The sequence below is a fragment of the Aythya ferina genome (genome assembly GCF_964211825.1).
Source record: "Aythya ferina genome assembly, chromosome: 11".
Taxonomy (NCBI): domain Eukaryota; kingdom Metazoa; phylum Chordata; class Aves; order Anseriformes; family Anatidae; genus Aythya; species Aythya ferina.
The window spans coordinates 3,459,472-3,478,575 of NC_140307.1; the positions used below are offsets into that span (position 1 = coordinate 3,459,472).

The window sequence follows — 19,104 nt, forward strand, 5'->3', positions numbered from 1 at the left end:
GTGCTTCACTGAATCAAAATCAGGGAAACCAGCTGCAAGAGATGGCTTAGCATAAGACATGAGGGCTTCCCTCCCACCTTGGGGAGGGGAAAGAGGATAAGATGAAAATGAATTCAAAAGAAAGGCTTTTTACTGGCCTGAAGTGTATGTGTGTTCCCTTTAGGTGTCAGTTACTTAAAAGAAATAACCAAAAAACAAACCTCAAACAATAAATAATGGAATTACACATTTCTTCATTAAATAGCACTCTTGTTACCAACAAAGTCTTCCATAATTTTCTTCAGTCACAGCAACAGACAGAACAAATAATTTGCCTTAATATAGATCGCAACTAAAATATACTCTAGATTACCTTAGAAAATATTACTGTAAAAATTCAACGGGGAAGGATATTGGTTTAGACCAACTTACAAGTGTAGTGAACAATGCTAAGTATTTAAAGGAAAAAAAGCAGTTTTAAGGTTCTGATCTCATGTCACAAAAGCAAAGATTCATGCTTCAAATCTGCCAGTTCTTAACTTCCATCATGTCTCAGAGCTTAAAGATCCTAAGGGCCGACCCTTCCTGCTTCGGAAAAAGCTGGAGGACTCCTCATGCACCCGGGCTCATGCACACACCCCAGCCACACGCTCAGTTTGTCTCCATGACAGTGCCACCACCATCACACGTCGTCTGCAGGAGCATCATCAAGCTCTACTGCCCAGAGGTGGCCACTGCTCACGTTTACTTTTAGTCACTGCTCGAGCAGGCTGGACTTGAACCGATGCAAGTTGGAGATAAAAAGGTTCAACATCCCACCGCCAATCCTCTGAGCCACGAATCTCCAAAATCACTTATTTTCGCTAGGAAACCTGAGGCAAGGTCAGGCACAACAGGGAGACAACTGCTTGCCATAGTCCCGGGTGCAGCCATTATCAGTGATAACGTTCATGCTCAAGGAACTGCGACTGAGGGCTGTAAGATATTAAAAGGAACTAGCATAGTTAAATGAGTATACCTGCTTCTCTTGCTTTTTTTTTTTTTAATATATTTTTTTAATACTAAATACTTTGAAAGTGACAGTGTTAAAATTAAAAGCCACCATTGTTCCTTCCACCTTCCCACTTCCATTGGTATAATTGGCATAAAAGCACTCCTGGTATCAGAGGGGCCCTTCTGGAGTCAGTTGGATGGCAAAACAAAAGTAGAAGACACTGGCAAGAACCTTATGATGACTCCATAATCCCTTGAAAATAAAGAGAGTGAAACAACTGCAATTTTTGGCCCAATCTTTTTTTTTTTTTTTTTTTTTTTGATAGTGAGAACTTCATTTTTTATGGTCAGAAACAAAGCTCTTTAACAGATCTTTTCAATGCCTAATATGAAAAACACATTCAGTAGCCGAATTGCAGTACTCCTTTCAGTTGCTGTTTTCGGATTAATAGGAAACCACACGATGTTTGCAAAATTTAAGTTTCCAGTATGAAGGGGGGTGTTTTCTTGTTTGTGCACATATAAGATGCAACTTAACGCTTACGTGCACTTCCACTCTCTAACCTGAAACAAATTGAATTTCAGAGCAATAACAACAAAATCCACCACTGCCTTTAAAATCGAAGGGGCTTGGCCAATTTCTTCTTTTTTAAATGGACACAATTTGGCTGAGAACCCGTAGATAAAATTTCAACTGAAAGTGAAATAAAGCAGGTTATACATTCATGAAATTCAGGGATTAATAACGAACAGCAACTGCCACCATCGTTTTAGTAATGTCACGTCAACACTACAGTGAGGCAGCAGTTCCTATTCTCACAAATAATGCACTGAGACTAAATGAGGAATAGTGGGGGGAGGAAAAAAAAATCACACATAAAGGGAAAATACATCAGAAAGATTATTGCACAGGAGGCACTGTATGAGGAACAGAATACATTGGCTTCAAAAATCTAACTTTGTTTACCCTTAAGTTAATGTAAAAAATACAGAGGCCATGCCTCTTTGTAGTGTACTGTCACTGCTAAAAACAGACTTACAAACAGCCGCCCGTTTTACAGGGAATGTCAGGAAAGAAGAGGGCCTGAATTTTATGGGCATCCAAACTACAGTAATAAGGAAGAGAATAAAATAAAAGAGCCAATGTATAGACCCTCAAATTGAATAGGGTGACTGCATTTTTTTCCTTTTTTTTTTTAATTTCCAAATTATATTCATACAGTACCCAATGACACATTGATTATCAACTCTTCCCTCTATCCTGCAAACACATCCACCCTGGTAGCTCCAACAGACAACAGGGCTCCGAAGGTCTCTCTCGGTATCCCTTTGCAGGACCGGCGCCTTGATTTCCGAACTCTTTGTTGAATAATTGCTCAGCATGCCAATTCCAACCAATCACTTCCCTTGAGAGGCTACATTCCATCCCCACCGCAAGTCCGCACACTTAATGTGAAAACAAACAAATGAAAACCCAACAGCAACTTTTAAAATGTAATATCGTATAGAAAGCTTGGACCTTGTAAACTTGGACCAAGAAACCAAAAATTAAGACCTTCTAGCGTGTGGTATAAAAAACCCAAGGAAGTGTATACCTGCCTTCTGACTTCACAGAAAAATCAGAATTTGCATAGGATATACTTTGTGCAAGGCAACAAGCCTCTTCAGTATCTGGAATATAACTAATCTTGCTCAGAGTTCTTCTCTTCATGGATATCAGATATCATCAAATTTGTGTTTTAAGTAGTCTTTCATGACCTTGGCAATGGGTAGTTCATCAAGTAGTTTTAGGTTTTGAAGGCCTATACACTGTCGGATTTTAATTCGGCATAGATCTTGCAAGTTTCTGGGCTGTCCTGAAAAGACAAAAGGAACACACAAAAGTAAAATGATCACATTTTAAACTTTAAGAGACTTTAAGAGATCATTTACTCAGTAAAATCACAGATGTTTTCTGAGAGGAAGAAGGAAAGGGCATAGGCAGAGGGATGGAAAAAATTACCAAAAAAAAAGGTGGAAATTAGTACCTTTCTAATGAACAATAATTCAGTGAAATTAAGGGATGCATCCTAAAAGCACTGACATTTACATGCATATAATTTTACTGATGTCAGTGTAAAGTGACATTATCCACGTGAGGATTCCCCCGAGGTGGCAGCATATGCTCAAGTGTTTGCAGAACAGCATTACTAATCTATTTAACTTTTTGTGCGTTTTTCTCTACCCCTGTATCACCTGGGGAAATAAACAAAAACAAGAACTTAACTCTTGCTTCTCTTCAGACACGAAGACAAAAACTTCTCCGTTTGACTGCAGCAGGAAGAGGCAGTCCCCTTAGAGAGCAAGGCTTACAAAAGTTATTCAAGGATCGCGTGGCAGAGTTAAAGGCTGCTTTTTTCCTTTTAATGAAAAGACAAAGCCTTTAGGCTTTGGATGCAACCGCAACCTCGTCAAACAGAACGAGATGAAAATATGAGTTAACCGCTGTCTACAGAGGAAAAGCTTTACTGACATCACACAAACATGAATTTCTGGCAAGGATTTTCCAAAATAACTGGTTCCCTTTCAAACTCTATTCAGGAAACTGTTAGAACTCAAACACCTTGAAAAATGGTCCCCCATGCAATATAACACAAGAAAGGTTAATCTAGCCTTGCATCTCAGTGTACCCAGTAATGGATCCCAAGGAAGAAGTGGGAAGGAAAAAAAAAAAAAAAGATCAGAACAAGAGACATTGAGAAATCCTGTCCCAATGTACCCTTCTAGCTTTCAGCACCAGTGGCTCCAGGCCTTCCTGAAGCAGAGATTGCACACAGATCTGGGTCTTTAATAGCTGTGAATGGCATGCCCTCTGTAAATCTGTCTAATGTTTTTTGAACCCATTCATACTTTCAGTATCCAAAACATCCTGTGGCAACAAATTTCACAATATAACGAGGCGTTGGCTGGAAAACTACAAAGTACTTTTATTTATTTTAGATCTGCTTCCTGATCGCTTTGTCGAGTGCCTAGCATTCTTTAAGTCACACAAAAAATAATAAATAATAGTTCTCACGCCAATCACGACGTTACATACCTTTATATTATTCTCCATCCTCCACTCACGCTCGGTATCTCTTTCAAAAGCTGAAGATATTTACTTAATTTAAAAGTTTCCCCAACAGAAGCCACTCCAAACCTCTGCCCAAACTAGCTGCCTGCCTTCGTACCTTTTTCTTATTCTACTGCATCTTTTTTCGAAGTTACCCCAATAACACAAGGTCGATGTTTTGATCGCTGACTTAACTGCGTCACGGCGTGAGGAAGGAGCCTTACGCAGCTATGTCACCCCATGACTGCCCAAGTCACAACGCTTGGCCCAACACATGAGGCAGGTGCTTATGCCAACAGCCAGATAACCTGTCACCAGTGGAGCACCCTACTGCAACCTATTACCTGTATAATTATTAATGGTAAAGGACGGTGCTTGCTTTCACAGAGAAAAGTATGGCGATTTTATTGAGCTGTTTGACCCATCACATCTTTAAAAAGCAGTACAAAGCATCAGAAATCAATTTAAGTAAGCTAGATGGACCTTTCCAATTAGCTCTGAGCTGGCACCAATTAGAGGAGGTGGTTGGGGAACAAGGAATGCCTTCTGTCGGGGCTCCAGGCATCACCAGGCACCAAACCTGTTGGGGTGGGACGAGAGGGTTGATCCCAGCCTCCACCGCACGCATGGCAGCCCCGACCCTTCCATCCTCCTCCTAGTCAGCAATAAGCCTCTCGGCTAAATAGACCTTGACGTTACGGGTTTATTAGATGTTCCTGGTAAGCACAGAGTAAAGAGATTACAAAACTATTTCCTGTTTTCTACTTCGGGCATTTTGTAGATGGTTTCAGTTACCCTTTACAGGCAGTTCCCCTCTTTCTTCCCCCGTGTGGGTTTTTCTATAGAAATGGGCTGACAGACAGGTATACGCTTGGATTTATCTTAAGCACTAAAATTATCCAAGGTAAGCTAGCAGAAGTAATGCAGGAAAATAGTCTCAGTCTGTTTTTAAAGAAATTGGATTGGAAATTAGAGAGCATGAAAATTGGGAGTTTTTTTGTATCAGTTTATAATACTTTTATTATACTTATCACCACAGTAGCTAAATGTAATTAGCTCCAATACAGATCAGTAATTACTTTGTCCACTGGTGTTTTTTTCACCACTCAAAGGAATGGATTTATACAATTTGGACAACAGATGAATGCTCAAGCTTGAGGAAAAGTTATTTTTGGTAAGAAACCAAGCAGAGGAATCCTTATGGTGATAAAGAAAGAGTTCTAATACATTAAATGTGAATGAAAGCGGGGTTCTCAGAAGTTAACTGCAAACAGCAGCATTAGAGGCTACAGAGGACTATAAATCTGTATTTTCTGTATAAGAGTACACAATAATACAGCTATGAGACAATGATTTCTGGTTTCAGAAACAAATGCTTTTTAATTAACATCCTGTGGATTTCTTGAGAGCAAAATAGAACAGACAACTTAAAATACCCAGAAGAAATTGGTCACCAGCTAATTCAAAAAGACCCGATTATCAAATGTATGACATTTTCCCCTGATAAGCCTAAAAATATTTCCCGGGAATGTGTTAACAATGGACATTTCCAGTGTTAAGCACCAGTTACTACATCTAGTGGCTGTTAGTGTCTTAGGTCACGCCTTACAAATTCCAGGGTTATTAATGCATTTGTGATTTATTAGAAACGGTGTCTAGAACACTTACTCATTCTTGATTGCATCTGAATGAAAAAGGAAAAAAAAAAAGGATTACAGACCAACGTCAGTGAACCTTAGTTTGACAAATGAAAAATGTTATTAGTAATTTGGCAAAGTACTGCAAGTTAAGTATTGAATAAAGTTATGTTTAAAAAAGATTACAAAGCAACAATTTTGGTTATATCCTGCATCACAAGTTTGGAAAGTTGTTTAAACAAATAAGATAGAAAAGAGAATTAAAAAAACCCTACAATCAGTAAGATTGACCTAATTACCGTGGTTATGCAAGTGTGACATAAAACTAGTTCCACTAACAAATCACCTTAAAAATAAATAAAATTCTTGATCCAGTGTCCAAGGGACACCTCAGCCCCAGCAGTGCTGCTATCCTGGAGCAGCCAGGTTATTGTAAGGCTGCTATGTAAGTGGGCAGCAAACACCTGCAGCTGCTGGGATTTGCTCGTGTGTTCACAGAAATGAGTTAGATACTTCTGCAGATTTATTTTGCAAGCTTTAAGGGGACAGAAAATAAAGTATTAACTATACAAAAAAGAGAAGTATAGCTTATCTTTGTTTTCCATAGCTCATGCTATGTGCGGTAATGGGAAGCAGAAATCCCCACCAACACACCTCTTGTGTAGTTTCCCGAGCATGACGGAAAAGTTTCTTCCCAACAGAAGAAATGTAAAACATGGGATTATAAAATAAAGGCTTTTTAAAAATGTTATTCTCTCTACAGGTAGCAGACCTCAGTACGTAAAAGTTTAATCATTTTCCTAACTCGGTTCAACCGGTGACAAAGTTCCAGACTTTTTTTCCCCTTAACTAATTATTAAGAAATAATGAAATAATGCTTTTTAAATTACTATTAACAGATTGGCCGCCTCTGGTAAAACAAGAGGACAAAAATGCATGTTTTAACTACAACAACTTGTTACAATTAGTTGTGAATTTCCATTCAATACATTCTTCTTTTTCTTTCTGCAGTTTCAAGATTTTCTGCAGACAAGTTGTTTCAAACAGAGCTGGCCTCTGTGCAAACCCCAGCTTCACTCACGGAAGTCTGAAGTCATGGTAATGTTCATTATATCCTCAAATAATTTACCAGCAAGCTCAATTTCAATACAGTTAAACTTGGGCCTCTTGTTTTATTGAGCACAAACAATTTCTTTAACATCCGTGTGCATTAGTTACAAGAGCTGGAAGGGAAAAGGTAAACAGCAAGCTTTGAACCTCTTTAAAAATAGCGGAGTAAAGGGTCCCAGTTCTTTAGAACATTGCAGTGGTGTATCTCTGGGCATCCTACATCATGAACCAGCCACGCTTTTATTTTAAAACGTGTGCCTAAGAGCTGTAGATAGAGGAAGGCTGGCAGCTCTGTGACGAGGACATGTAAAAGCAGGGGTTGCGTGGTCTTCTCCACCAGGCCCCAAAGCCTACCCTGTGAGTGGGGCCTGGTTCATCTTCCCCCGGCCTTCACCCGCTCCCCATCCCATACCCACCACCAGCACAACCACAAACCTGGCCCTTGGCACATCCTGTTTGTACAGATGTGGAAGCTTTCATTTTGGGGAATGCTGTACTTTTATCTTACGTTAGTCCCCTCAACACTAATTCGAAGGGTGTGATCAGAATCTAATGCATTACTTATTCATCGGTGGTCTTCAGAATTGTTCTGCTAGCAATTGTGTTTTGAAGAAGTCACATCTGTGGATTCAAGTGACAGAGATGGATGAGGATGGAGGAGAACATAGCTTTGTAACAGCCACAATGAAGGGATAGGACACAAAGAGCGTTTAAAAATCAAAGCCTGAAAAATGTTGGCCTTCCTCAATAAACACTATTAATTCTGTGTCACGTATTTATGTATCTACAGACATAATTTGGATATAGTACCATCCTTCTAGACAGCATACACTACTGACCTAGGCCACACGTACGCAGGAATATTCCCCCAACAAATTCTGCAAAGTTTAGGATTCCTGCCTACGCAAAGAATTGTGTGTTGTTGTAATGACTTCTCCACAGCTTATCCATTTAGAACCGTGCCAGGCCATTTCTCCTATGCAGACATGCTCCCCAACAAACAAAAGACTAACCTGTCACTGTCTATAGTTAAGGATCATTGGCATAATATTAGGTCTTAGCTTTAGGACAAAGCTGACTCTTCAGGAGTGTCTTACCCAGTTTTAAGCAAAAGTCTTGTGAAGGTGGAGAAGGGGGCACTGCCTATCGCCCCCCCTCCACGGAAGATACAAGAGCAGTTACCATGAACAGCTCCATGCTGTTACCCAGCGGAGTGACTAGTAGTAACTGTAATTAATACAATTATAAGCTGTTAGAAAATCCTCTCTGTTTTTCTGTTCCCCCTACTAAAAAGAAGAAAAATTAGAGTCCTTTTAAAAGCAAACAATCAGTATCACTTGTTTGAAGGGGATAGGCAACTTCTTCAGAAGTCAGAAAATGAACAGGAACAGCAATTTTGTGTTTTGCCTACAGTTTTCTCTGCCCACAGTTTTCTCTGCAATATTAATACATTTCTCCAGAAAGCTTACAGTAGTATTTCTCAAATTGAGCCTCTGCCTCTCCTGGGAATTGTGAAAGGCTGAAAACAGTAGCAAGAAACCACTTGGTAGTTTCCTTTTAGTTACAAACAAAACTTCAAGTTTGGTGAAATACTAAAGGAAGTTGAAAGCAGATTGACTTATAGCTGGCAGCAGCTCAGTTCCTCTGAAGTATGGCAGTATTTGTATCTTTAGCTAACTACTGAACTCATTCAGCAACTAGATTTAGCTAAGTCTGTTGGCTTCCAGAGCTGGGGGACAGAGGGAGGGCAGAAAAGACTTAGAGAACTGACCATATCTACTGGAAACTCACATTCAAAAAGCCAGTGGCACAGGTTAACACACATCCCCATCAGCCAAAGGCACCACTGAGGATGCATAAGCAAACAGGATCCTACTGCAAGGATGCAATCACCTAGGAAATAGATGCTGCTGAACTGAACAGGAATTGGTCGCTCACCACAACAGGAGTGGGTCACTAACAGCTTAGAAAATGCAGTTGCTTGTACTCTAGTACAAAAAAAAAAAAAACAAAAACAAAAACAAACAAAAAAAAAAAACCATGTAAATAAACACAAAACAGCTAAAAAAACTACGGAGGATTTTTGGTTTTGGCACTCAGGATGCCAGAAAAAAAAGCCACAACAGTATCAAGATGTATATCAATTTGCATCAAGAATTTGCCTGAAATACGTTGATATAAGATATGCAGGACTGCATCTACAGAGAGGGAAACAGCAAATATACATGTATTCCTCCAACTAGTAACTAGCTCAAAAGGGCAAAGATAGCTTTTAATTAATCACTGTAACTGGGTATCATACAAACTTCTTAAAAAGTTCTAGTTTAATTTTGTGCCTTTGTTAGAAATACCTGAGCACTACTTGTACTTTCATTACTCTTTGAAAACTAATTCTTCATAATGATTTCTGCATATCTATTAAATTCCAGTATTTCTGGCATAAAAAATATGCACCAAAGAGGAGTGTTTTTGGACCAAAAACCTTCCAAAGCATCCAACAATATAAAAAAATAATTCAACTGCTTAAGGTAAGCACTGAACTGTGGTCTAATTTAGTAATTACATTTTAAAACATTACAGTGAGTAATTCTGATCCGAGAGTTAAATAATTAATCAAAAGTTACCTTTTTTTTTTCCCTAGGAAGAAAGCAATAAGGCCATGTTGGTTTTTTTTTGTTGTTTTGTTTTGTTTTTTTTTTTAAACGAAGTTATCAAAAACTATATTGGTCTTCACAAAATATTTACCTGCAATCTGCAGAAAGTAATCATGATTCAGACAATATTTGTTTATTACAGATCCAGTTAAAATGAAAACTGTCCTACCCCAGTTCCCTGCATAACTCCGGATGACAAAGCAGACCACACTCATTAGTGCAAGGCTTCTGGCAGCACCCAAGGAAGCAGTCAAAACTTGCAATTCCAGTAAGTTTCCTCTGTGTTATAACAAACATGAAGATATTGTTTCCTCTGCAGTTACCCACATAATAAAATATGTAGAGATCTATTTAATTCACTACACTCCCGTATTCATAGATGTTTAAACTATGCAGAGATCCTTTTAAAAATGTTCTTCCAGTTAAAAAAAAAAAAAATCTAGTGAAAATAAAGTCATCTTTATTTAACAAAAGGATAAAGACAAAGAATATATAATAATTTCCTCAGCAGGACCTTTGTCTAAAATTCTCTGCAGGTTTACATTGTCACATAAATCTTCTAAACATAAAAATATACTCTCTAATCCAAGCCAAAGATATGTCCTTTGGAAAATAAAAAAATTGAATGCAGATGAGATATTTGTAATTTCATTCATTCGGTGATCTTTAGATCTTGTTCCAGATCTGAAATTAGTTCTTTGATACCCGTTAACATACTTGCCATATTACACTACTGTGGCCATATCCATTTACTTCACTATCTGCCTCAACACAGACGGGCAACTCGCATGGCTAGTCATAGACTCTCTTGTCTGCTATGTTATCTGAACAGTGATTAAATTAAATGAGTGCTATGGGAAGAAAGAAAAGGTTCGAGCTTTTTTCTTTTTTTAGATCATACTTCAGTTTCTAGCATCTAAAAATTCATTTAAACTTTTAAGTACATTTTTCTAATGCTTGCTAGAGGTAGGAAAAATGCATTCTCATTTGTTAGCTTTAATATTCTCAAATTTCATTCAACATTAACCTCAATATTCCATCCAAGCCTGTAAATGCACAGGTTAATTCTGCAGACATATACAAGACTAAAAAAAATAAATAAATGCATCTCTATCTTTATATGCAGAGGCATTCCTTTTAATTTTCCATTCAGTATGCATCTCACTTTTGCATTAGTGCTTTCCAACCTTAACCCACCAACACTCTTGAAGAGGCAGGTACAGATTCTGTACAACTGAAGAATAACACTTTAGTATTCTAAAAACAAGCTCTTTATCAGATGATTTCAGATACTATTGCGGCTACTAGTAATTGTTTTTGGAGTGCAAAAGTGTAATACGGAAAACACATAAAAGAAGAGGAAGGCAATAAATAATTAAGTAACTTTCAGTAGTGCTTTTTTCACCGGGAAATTTTTTTTTTTAATAATACAAAAATGAGTAAGGAAAAAAAAAAGAGGTAAGAGCAACTGTCTAAGCATCAAATCAATCACAGATTCATGATTAAAAACTTCATCGTTCTCAACTTCCAAATTCATGCTTAAATATTGAGATGCAACTACAGAATAACTTTGTTCTTCTTGAAATTATTCTAAGAGTAAAGGAATGTCCACCTACAACCAGGAAGGGTATCAGACTTCCAGCAACAAAGCAAGCAAAATCCAAAGGTGCTAAACTTCTTACCAACTTTCAGAGTCAATACTAAGTATTTCTGAGAGCTTCGTCTCCTGCCTGCTATTTGCAACTAGGGACCTAGACTAAAGGATGTGATTATTACCCATTACAGGATGTACCAAAACAAAACTGTTTCTGGGGATCTGAAAATGTAAAAATATGTTTTCTGAGGATGAAACAACAAAAATAGCAACTTACATTTCATATGCAGACTGCTAAATAATATTCCTTTTATCTGAAGCATGCAAGTGCTTTCACTGGAAGAAATCAGTTTGATAACTTTCAGAATTTACATACGTTAATCTGTAAACTTAAAAAAAAAAAAGTGAAATGTACTGCAAGTAAAAACTAGTTCTTGCTTTACAATTAAATATGTTCTTCAGCTTCTGGACCCACATATAAAACTTGCAGCTACGGATTTCTGCATTAAGCATTGCGTGTAATTTTCAATTAAGCAAACTAGAAATTCCCGTTAAGCCCTAAGATCCAGGCACTGTTACCAATCACAAGAGATAATTTCAGTAACACTTCTGTAAAAAAATAAAAAAAATAAAAAAAAAATTGTAATTCCCCCCCTCCCCAGTAAATACATATTACAATAGACAGATTCTTCCCCGAAGTGCTACAGGGTAAGAGCTCAACAATTCCCTGTATACAGTCTGATCTAATTGGGAACTACCAAAATCCCAGCTCATTCTTTACCAATTTTCTCTCCTACACCATCTCATTGCAATGATTATTCATGAAAACAGTGGAAGACAGTGTTTGTAGATTTATAATAAGGGCAGCAGAGTCTGTTTATAGCTGTTTGTAAACACGTATTCATAATAATTTTGCTCAGAAGCACAAAGCTGAAGTGTTTTTGTCAGCACTAGTTCTCCCTGCTTTCCCAGTTCTCCCTCCATCAGCACAAAATTGAAATAGTTCCAGGACTGTTCTGTTTGCCACAAATTTAAGCTGCCTTTTTTGTTGCAGAATTTATTTCTCACTTGAATGAAATGAGTCCTTCAAAGCCTTAAGGTATGGAATCTGCAACCTAAACATAAGCTGCAGGACCGATTTCCAACTTTCTGAATCAGCCTGTAGACACTGAGAAAAACTGAATAGCCCTTCACGCTTAGGGCTATGTTCTAAGACTGTGAAAAATTGCAAGTCTGGTATTATATCATCTACTAATAACCCTGACTGTGCTACTACATAGTGAGTGGCTCCCAAAAAGGAAAGCTGGAAGAAATGTGTATGAATGAAAAGGGACAGGCGAAGTAAAATAATAAGAAATAAATGTAACTGATTGATTTCATCAACTCCTACCTTTCCAAAAATTCTCTTTGTATTTCAGATATAATCAAAAGCACCACCACAAATCAGGAAGACAAAAATGAAATTCCAAATGCTTTTTTGTGTCATTTACTGACAACAGATCGCAGCTGATTCACCCCAGCCCACACTAAATCGCAGTTTCTTTGCAGAAAATAGAGGGTGCTTAATTCTCAACAAAACTACCACAGGAAAAAAAAAACAACAGTAACCACCACAGGGAAAAAGATGATACCCCACCCTTCTCTGTTCAGATCATCCTAGCTGGATGATAAACACGTTAAGATAACTTGATAAATTGAATTAAACTCCTGCTAATTGCTAATAAGCAGTTCCTAAATGCTTTTAGGTAATACTGTAATTGGAAAACATTATTATAACATTGCATGTAGAATGGAGTATAAGAAAACTTCCAGCAGGCCTAGCACACCAAAACTGACAAACAAAACTGACCAGAACATCAGCAGCAGAATACTCTCAGGTTAAGTGTCAGAAGTGACGATGAGTTCAAATCCTTTTCAATTTTCAGAGATACCACCAAAATCAAATCAGGGCTACACAGCATATGAATCCCCCGAGCCGCACGAATAAACTATGCCACTTTGTTGTCTGGTGTAGGGGAGAGGAGAGGGAACGTGGGAGAGCAAAATGCAGCAAAAGCTCTTTTCCTGCCCCAGTTGTATTGCCAGATGAAAAAGCCAGCAACAGCAGAGCATTTGCACGGTGCTAAACACGCAAAAGACCCTAAAAAAAAAAGAAAAGCAAAACCCAAACATCTTATGTGCTAAGGCCATTAATAAAACTAGTTTTACAGTTCACTTTTCTTTTTAATTTATGCTTCCTGTTGATACTTAAACAAGACTAATTGAAATGAAATATACTTAACAGTAGCACCTTCGCCAAGTAAGAGATTCCCAGTTTCACAATCCCTTCACCTTCCCAGAAACTGTCTAGTGCATTTAAACAGCATCAAGGGGCAGAGAGGAAGCATTTTTTTCTGGGGCTAAATTCAAAGAAGGCTTTTAGAGGACATTGTGTCCCGTCATTAACTTTTCTTACATACATACTTGTCACTTCTTGTAAGAAATCCAGACAGGGTCGGCTACTTCCAGAAATACTTATTGAAACAGCCAGTGGGGTCTGTCCTTCATAGTTCCTTGTGTTAGTGTCCGCTCCGTAATTATATAACATTTGTGCACAAAGCACATCATCTCTAAGAGCAGACAAGTGTAAGGGCGTCTGTCCATCTTCCAAGCGACCCAAGTTTGTGTCCGCCCCTCTCTGAAGGAACATTCGGCAGTACGAGTGATTGCTTTTGATCACAGCGTATCGTAACAGGAAACCATTTTGAATGTCGATGTTGGCATTGTGATCCAGGAGGATTTTCACACAGCTTGACCTCTCTCGGATAATGGCCAGCTGGAGCGGTGTGGTACCTTTATCACTGAGCGGATCAACCTCAGCCTTGAACTCCAACAGGAGCCTGACAAATGAGTCTCTGCCATAGTGGGCTGCTACATGGAGGGGAGTCCAACCATCGTTGCTTTTTGCATTAATAATGTCACTTCTATATTCAGATTCCAACATCAAGCGTGCAATCCTCGCTCGGCCATGCATGGCTGCATAATGCAGAGCAGTGAAGCCTCCAATTAAGTCCTTAACTGTGGGATCAGCTGAAGTTGAAATAAAATTAAAAAATAATTAGAAGGCGTTACAGTAATCCAGTGCTGCAAACAAATAATCAAATGTTTGAATGTTATTCTTTTCAGGCATAACAAGACAGGATTTTTTTGGTACTTCAAAATAATTCTTGCTTTCAAGAACCAAATGCTATTTTAAAGAAAAAGCTAAATTATATTTATGAAAGAATTACACAAAAAAGACCTTTTCTTTCATATACATATGTTTCCATTTGACAAATAGTTTTCCACATCTTTCTAGCACTCTTAGGCTAATTACTCAAATCTCTGTCCATCCAGTTTTCCTCCAGCTCTGTAATATTACATTTCTTTCTCAATGCTGAGCTTTTTTATTTTCCCTTGTGTTGCTTCTTGGTCTTAAAAAGAAGCATGTGTAGAAACATCTGCTGTCCCAAATTGCGGATGTTTTGTGGTCTGGCAGGATTGTATTGTTTTTAGGGTGTAATACTGTATTAGGTAAAATGTTTCTCTGTGGTCTGCAGGATTTCCAAAGCATGTAGGATATATGTTATTTTAGATTATCTTGATAAAGTTTGTTTTTATAAATGATGAATCTGTTCTGAATTTATACTTTTACAAAAATTTTAGATTTTACAGGAATGTAAGCAACCACGTATGGAAGGAGTCAGGAGAAATGTTAGTGCAGAGTACAAGTGATTAGACAGATAGCCCCCCACGCACCCCAACACAGCACAAAAACGTCATCTGATTTATGAATTTAAAAACAGAACATAACCAAATCAATTTACTTAATTTCCTCAGCACACCCAGACTTGTAAATCAAATGACTATTCCCACGTACCCAACTAATTATTGGAGGAAAGGTGCGTGCCTCATTACCCTTCCTCAGCTAGAAAACAAGCCAGGCTGCAAGCTTTCTCCTTCCAGCATCGGTAGATGTTGCCTGACGGATGGTGAAGAGTACAAACCACAGCTTGGAAGTTTGAGGCACTTTCCTAACCTAAGCTTCCCAGCTGGTAAAAGGAGATACTGTCTGCACAAGAGACTAGCATTAAGCTGACACATTTTTAATATGCCTGTGCAGCATCTACTGAAACAACTGCTGGGTCCTGTTCTTCATAGTTCCTTGTATTTGTTTCCGCTCCGTAAACACACAACATTTGCAGCACAAAGAACAAATCATCTCTAAGAGCAGACAAGCGTAAGGGTGCCTGTCCACCTTCCCTAATCTTGACAGCGCTGTCCTTGCACCTTGGCATTGAGTTCTTTGTGGATTCCTCGTCTATATAAGCGAGTTAAGTTCACAGTGTGAACTACAAACTAGTTTAGTCTAGATCTAATGATGGTCTGAACATGCTAACGTGCCATCAGGAAACAGGAATGAGCTTCCCAATATGGATGTACTGCAACCACATCCAGATAACACACTGAGACAGATGCCCTGCCAAAATAATAGGGCAGGAAAGACAGAGTTCAGAACACAGCTGCAAAGGTGATCCAGCAGCTCTAAGGAATTTTTAAGATTTAAAGAGAAGACTGAAGGAAGGAAAAAAACAACACAAACTAGTGGAGCCTGGCTACGCAATTAAAAATAGCACATGTAGAAATAACACGTAAGAACGGCCTCTATTAAGTAAATAGAGTAGGAACCTAGAAATAACGAAAGACAGATTAAGGAAAGTGCTTTGGTAGACAGCCTACTTTCTAGTCTTTGCTGAAAAGCAGGAGTTTCAGTGCCCTGTAAAGTTACACTAACCTGAGTTAAAGCAATTGCCGAAGCATCCACAGGTTGGCAGGAAAAAGACGACCTTGCCTGAATAGGTGGTTGCTAACCTGCACTATGACGGTGTCAGGTATTTTTGCAGAGAATCAGTGCAACCCACACAGTCATTGAAGACTGAGACACTGCTTCAAAGTGATGTGAGCTGCTCCCCGGATCTTTCTTTGCACTGCTCAGACTATTCTAGATTAACTCCTGACTGGTGATAGATAAAGTTAGTAGCACAAGCATGAGAATTAAGATGCAGAGGGATGATACATTCTGAGAAGCGGAATTAGGGAGAAAGTTGGACATAACAGAAGGAGACAGCAGCAGCCAGGGCCATTTTTCACAAAAATAGTTAAAATATAAAATTGACAAGCACTGTTTCATATTCTGCCTTCTCTCTTCCACTCCGTTTTGGGCATGCAAGTCAAACATTTCTTCCTTCTAGCTGAGGCACAAGATATTGCTGCTAGCCTGCTTAGTCTATGCCATTTCTGAAGTCAATCAGATCTGCCCCAAATTGTGTGCATGTGTGTACAAATATTTTTATACAAGTTGTTGTAATCCAAAAGCTACGGTTTAGTTCACAAAATAAGGATGTGCCTTCTCTATGATTTTAAGTTCCTTTCCATATTTTCTCTCCTCTCAAAATTTCATCACATTAAGGTCAAGCAAAAAAATACAATGTCACGTAAGACAAGTGTCTCAACAAGAATAGGAAAGAAATGTCTTACCTGGGCAATGAGGGAACACAAACAACTAACCTTCCAAAACCAAGCCTGGTAACAAAAACTCACAATACAAATATTGTGATTCCTGTTAAGATTACGGGCTTTTAGTGAGCTAAGGGTAGCAGTTACCCCCTTGATTAAGGAAGCAATTTTAACAAGACCAAAACATTATCTGCTGCTACTCAGCAAATGTCTTGCTGCCACCTCCTGTAAAACTTTTGAACTGCACAAGGGCTTTTAGCAAAAGTTGGACCTGTGTTATATCACATACAATTTCTATCCTTTCAGTCCCTGTATTAGCAAAAAGAATACTGCAAAGCTGATGTTTTCTTAAAAACTTTGGTTGCTATACTTTTTTAAAATATAAAAAAAAAAAGGCTTCAACATATTGTAAAGTAACTCTCTCCCCCTGGAATGCAAGCAAGGTAGAAATGAATTGGGAAAGAATTCACTTAGCTTACCTTTCAGATTCTGCAGAGGGGTAAAAAAGTACCTGGTACAAGCGTATTTAACTAGGAAGGGATGAAGCCAGCACTTGCCAGCATTTCTTTATCTTGCCTCCATCCTGATTGTTTGACAATTATAGTTATTTCTTCTCAAGCTTCCCATAAATTTGGGGATAGCAGAATCTAGAAATATGAACAGCTGCATTTGGTCACTTCTAATGTTCTTAAATATAATGCAAAATACAGTGACATAAACCTTGAGCTGCTTATCAAGGGTACCGAATTACTATAATCAACCTCACTTGAGACAGAAAATTGCAACACAATGATACTCGTGATCTTAGTTCATTTTAAAACTGGGGACCTAAACTAGTCATTTAAACTCAACTGTTAATGAGACTCATTTTTAATACTGTAATCTACAGAATATATAGATTCCTAAATAAGAGTCTAAAATTTTAGTTTTAGTTTACTGCTCAGTGGGACAGCTTCCCTTCTCTCATGACACTTTCATTAGCTTACTCTATCAGTCTCATTTGGGAAGCCAAGAAAGCAGTGCTTCTGGCTTCATAAAGTACTTCTATTATTTCAAGCAAACTCCCCCCAGCTAGGACTTAATTCTGACCATGTGGTTTAGAAACGTGGTTTAGAAACATGGCTACTGCATGACTAATTTTTAGGACATTGATACAAAAGACATCCACAAAGGCATTACTACACAAGACCACTCTGAGCTTTAGGGAGGGATGAGCATTTGCCATTCTTTAGTTTCTCCTGGATTCTCCATGACCTTAAAGCTAGACACCTTGCAGCCAAGACTAAAAATAAATACATCTGCTTAGATACTTCCGTTACTTTTCAGTTTCTGAGAGCTTTAGCAAATCATTTTTCACTTTAACACAAGTAACAAGAAGCTGTCCTGCTCAATTAACGTTGAGAGTTATCACCAAGAGACAGATAGCAACTACATGCTTTCAGGATCTTAGCTGGTGGTAACTAACTGTGCTAACTGTGATGGGAATTAAACAAACTGGTTTTGTGCAGTGTTATATTGAAACAGACAATACCTTATTTTAAAAGCAAAGAATACATTAAGAGGGGAAAAAAAAAGCTTGCTATGCTATGCAAAAAATCTAAGATCACTGAAAACTACAACCCCTGTTTTCATTTTGTTCTCCTACTGAGCTTTGTGACTTTGGATTGTTCCTGTGGATAGAAAGAGCTAGCTTCACAGAAACTTCCCTTTATTAAAATGTGACAAATACTTTAAGTAAAATCACTATTTTTCACTTATGAAAACTAAGTTGCTCCACCCTTCAGTTTTCACATTTCATAAGAATACTTGTTATCTGACCTATAACCTCTGTACCTAGCTGCTATTTCTGCTGGCTTTACCCTTCAATTTGAACTGCTACTTTAGGCGTTCTGCCCATCTATCTGTCTCTCCTCCTTGTTTAGCAGAAAATAAATGCTTCCTCCTGTTCCACCACCTCCGCTCCAATCAGCCAAGCTGCATACACAATGCTGTCCCCTGGCTCTTTTCTTTGCTGGCGAGCAATGCTGGAAGAAGAGAGAAAAAGCAGGAGGCAGCTAGGTCATGACTCCCATAAGAAGCTACCTCTTATTTCCAGGTCAGCGATCAGATTCCTTCTCAGTGTTTATTAGCCAAAACCCATCTCAAACTCACTACCACTCAAGCCTATGTCAGTGCTCTTCCAGCGTCCAAGATCTGAGGCATGGCACGCTACCCTCAGCAACAGCCCGGCATGGTTTTCTCGTTCCTGTCCTATGAACATATTTCCAGCTCTGCTAGGCTTTGGCATCACATCTATCACCGGTCTCCCCCTTGCTTCCACTAACCCTCAGGTTCCCCCTTTTCTCCAAAACTTCATCCACTCCCTCCCCTTTATTACCAATACACATCTCTAGTCAGTTCTATATTCTGCTTACTGTAAATTTCATACCAGAAAATGACTTTTTTCACCCCAATATCACTTGGGTCCAAAGGGATTAACACCCAATGTCAAACTAATCTACTTCTCGAGAG

The 19,104-nt window shown here is 38.5% G+C and overlaps 1 protein-coding gene across 5 annotated transcripts in view; it reads right to left on the reverse strand.

The window, feature by feature from the left end:
* Positions 1 to 213: 213 nt before the first annotated feature.
* Positions 214 to 19,104, reverse strand: part of ASB7 (ankyrin repeat and SOCS box containing 7) — a 30,517-nt gene continuing 11,626 nt past the window's right edge. For 4 of the 5 annotated variants that reach the window (XM_084531582.1, XM_084531584.1, XM_084531583.1 and 1 more), the window contains 2 exons: positions 13,522 to 14,127; positions 214 to 2,828 (listed from right to left, as the gene is read on the reverse strand). In XM_084531582.1, coding sequence (XP_084387708.1) covers positions 2,689 to 2,828; positions 13,522 to 14,127 — 746 coding nt within the window. In that variant the 3' untranslated portion in view covers positions 214 to 2,688. Of the gene's footprint in view, positions 2,829 to 11,335; positions 11,448 to 13,521; positions 14,128 to 19,104 lie in introns of all 5 variants that reach the window. The other variant, XR_014696637.1, reaches the window with a different exon arrangement.